General features: G+C 32.0%; 1 protein-coding gene across 1 annotated transcript in view; it reads right to left on the reverse strand.

Moving 5' to 3' along the window:
• Positions 1-292: 292 nt before the first annotated feature.
• The window catches only part of LOC111713048 (uncharacterized), a gene marked incomplete in the record, with an annotated part of 10,560 nt that continues 9,032 nt past the window's right edge, over positions 293-1,820 (reverse strand). The window contains 1 exon segment of the mRNA XM_023487835.1: positions 293-728. Coding sequence (XP_023343603.1) covers positions 512-728 — 217 coding nt within the window.

Genomic DNA, 1,820 nt, shown 5'->3' on the forward strand with positions numbered 1-1,820 from the left:
CTAGTCCTGTCCATAGAGCTAGGTACAGTACAAACTGGGACTGGAAAGGTTGACCCGGCTAGGAAATTCAAATGTACTACGGCTGCCCGTGTGTATCAATAAGTATGAATTCGATTTCGATGTTTTTGTTTCTTCAAAATGATTTATTTTATTTGTTGTTTCTCTGAAAAAGTGACTTGCGCATTTCTTAATCAATGAAGCAATGAAGAAATTGTACATTGCCATCTTTGCATGGAGGATCACTAAAATTATGCTTATAGTCCCTTTAAAGGCGACTTTAAAGAATGTGTACATATCACAGTATACATGTGTGACTAGAGACAAACAAATAAGTGTTTTGTGTACAACAACAGCTGAACATCTGCGTATATACTATGTATCGCTATGTACAAAGATATTTTACTGTTAAAAAGCGCAGAAATTTTCTTGATTTAAACTCAATTGGGTTTGGAAGATCAGTGTGCAGGGGGAGATCATAGGAAACATTATTTCATGCTTTGCGGATAAATGTTTAGGCGGATGGAAGAATAGATCTCTCCGCCTCTTCACACGCCTTCTGGGAGCGGAGAAGCTCTTCTCGCCTCGCCACATAATCTTTAAAAGAAGCGAGCACTGGCTCACCGAGGTTTTTCAGAAGAATTTTCTCCACTCGCTCCTGTCTCCGGTCCGACATATCTTTCAGCAACTTCGCCTCGGTCAGCTGACAGGTCAACTTGTCTCTTTTATACCTGGAACATAATATAAGTAAGCAATTCATTTAATATAATTTTAATTTTTATTCTTTTATTTTGTTTTATCATTTTAATGTTAAGTGTTGTGTAGGATTTAGTAAACTAATTTGTCCAGTATTATTGCAAGAGTAGTTAGGGAGGTAATGTTATCTTCAGATGATTCATCATCTGTAGCTTATATTTATGAATATATTAATAATGATAATAATGATAATAATGATAATAATGATAATAATGATAATAATGATAATAATGATAATAATGATAATAATGATAATAATGCCCCCCCAGCCCCCTCCTCTACACTACCTAACCAAAGTATTTAAAGAATTTTGAGGTGGTCTGACATGTTTTCATGTTCATCCGTCAGTTCTCAGTTTATGCTTCAAATACTTTTAAAACATTGTATTCAAGATATAGTCTAGTTGTTAAAAGATGCAAAATTTGGGAAATTTTATTTTATTGCTCTTTTGAAAGTGTTCGTTAAAATGTTCAGTTTTGTTGCATTTAATTTAATGAAATTGTTTTTGCATATTTTGTTGTTTTCAAAAATCATCCTATTTTTTCCGATTGCTTAATGAACTAAGAACAGAACATAAACTCACCCCGGACTAACCAGAGTGAGCAGCATTCGGTTTCTTCTATTTGAAACGAGTTTTGGTCTTTAATTCAATAATCATTTACTTTACGGATTTGTTTATGTTATACATTTTCATTCAAAATGCATATGCCAACAAAAAAGTATTTAATAGAAAAGGCTAGCAAATTATATGTAATGGGTCAAATTGTGATAGAAAGTCACAGCTTTCTGGAATATTGACAGAACCGTCAAATCCACGTGAACTAATCATAAACTTTGAAGAAAACAAAATAGTTTAAAAATCTCAAATAAAAATATCCAACATTGGCAAAAATGCAAAATTCTAGAATCTATTTTTAAATGTTAAAAAGTAAAAAGGCAAAATTGATGAAATTAAACAAATAAATTTTATATCTATCAAATTTCACTATATGAGAATTCAGAAAAAATTTTATTAGTTAAATATTTTTTTCCAATAAAGGTTAATATTTAGCAGCTCCCCCCCCCCC

This window comes from Eurytemora carolleeae, unplaced genomic scaffold (assembly GCF_000591075.1).
Source record: "Eurytemora carolleeae unplaced genomic scaffold, Eaff_2.0 scaffold1347, whole genome shotgun sequence".
NCBI classification, from domain to species: domain Eukaryota; kingdom Metazoa; phylum Arthropoda; class Copepoda; order Calanoida; family Temoridae; genus Eurytemora; species Eurytemora carolleeae.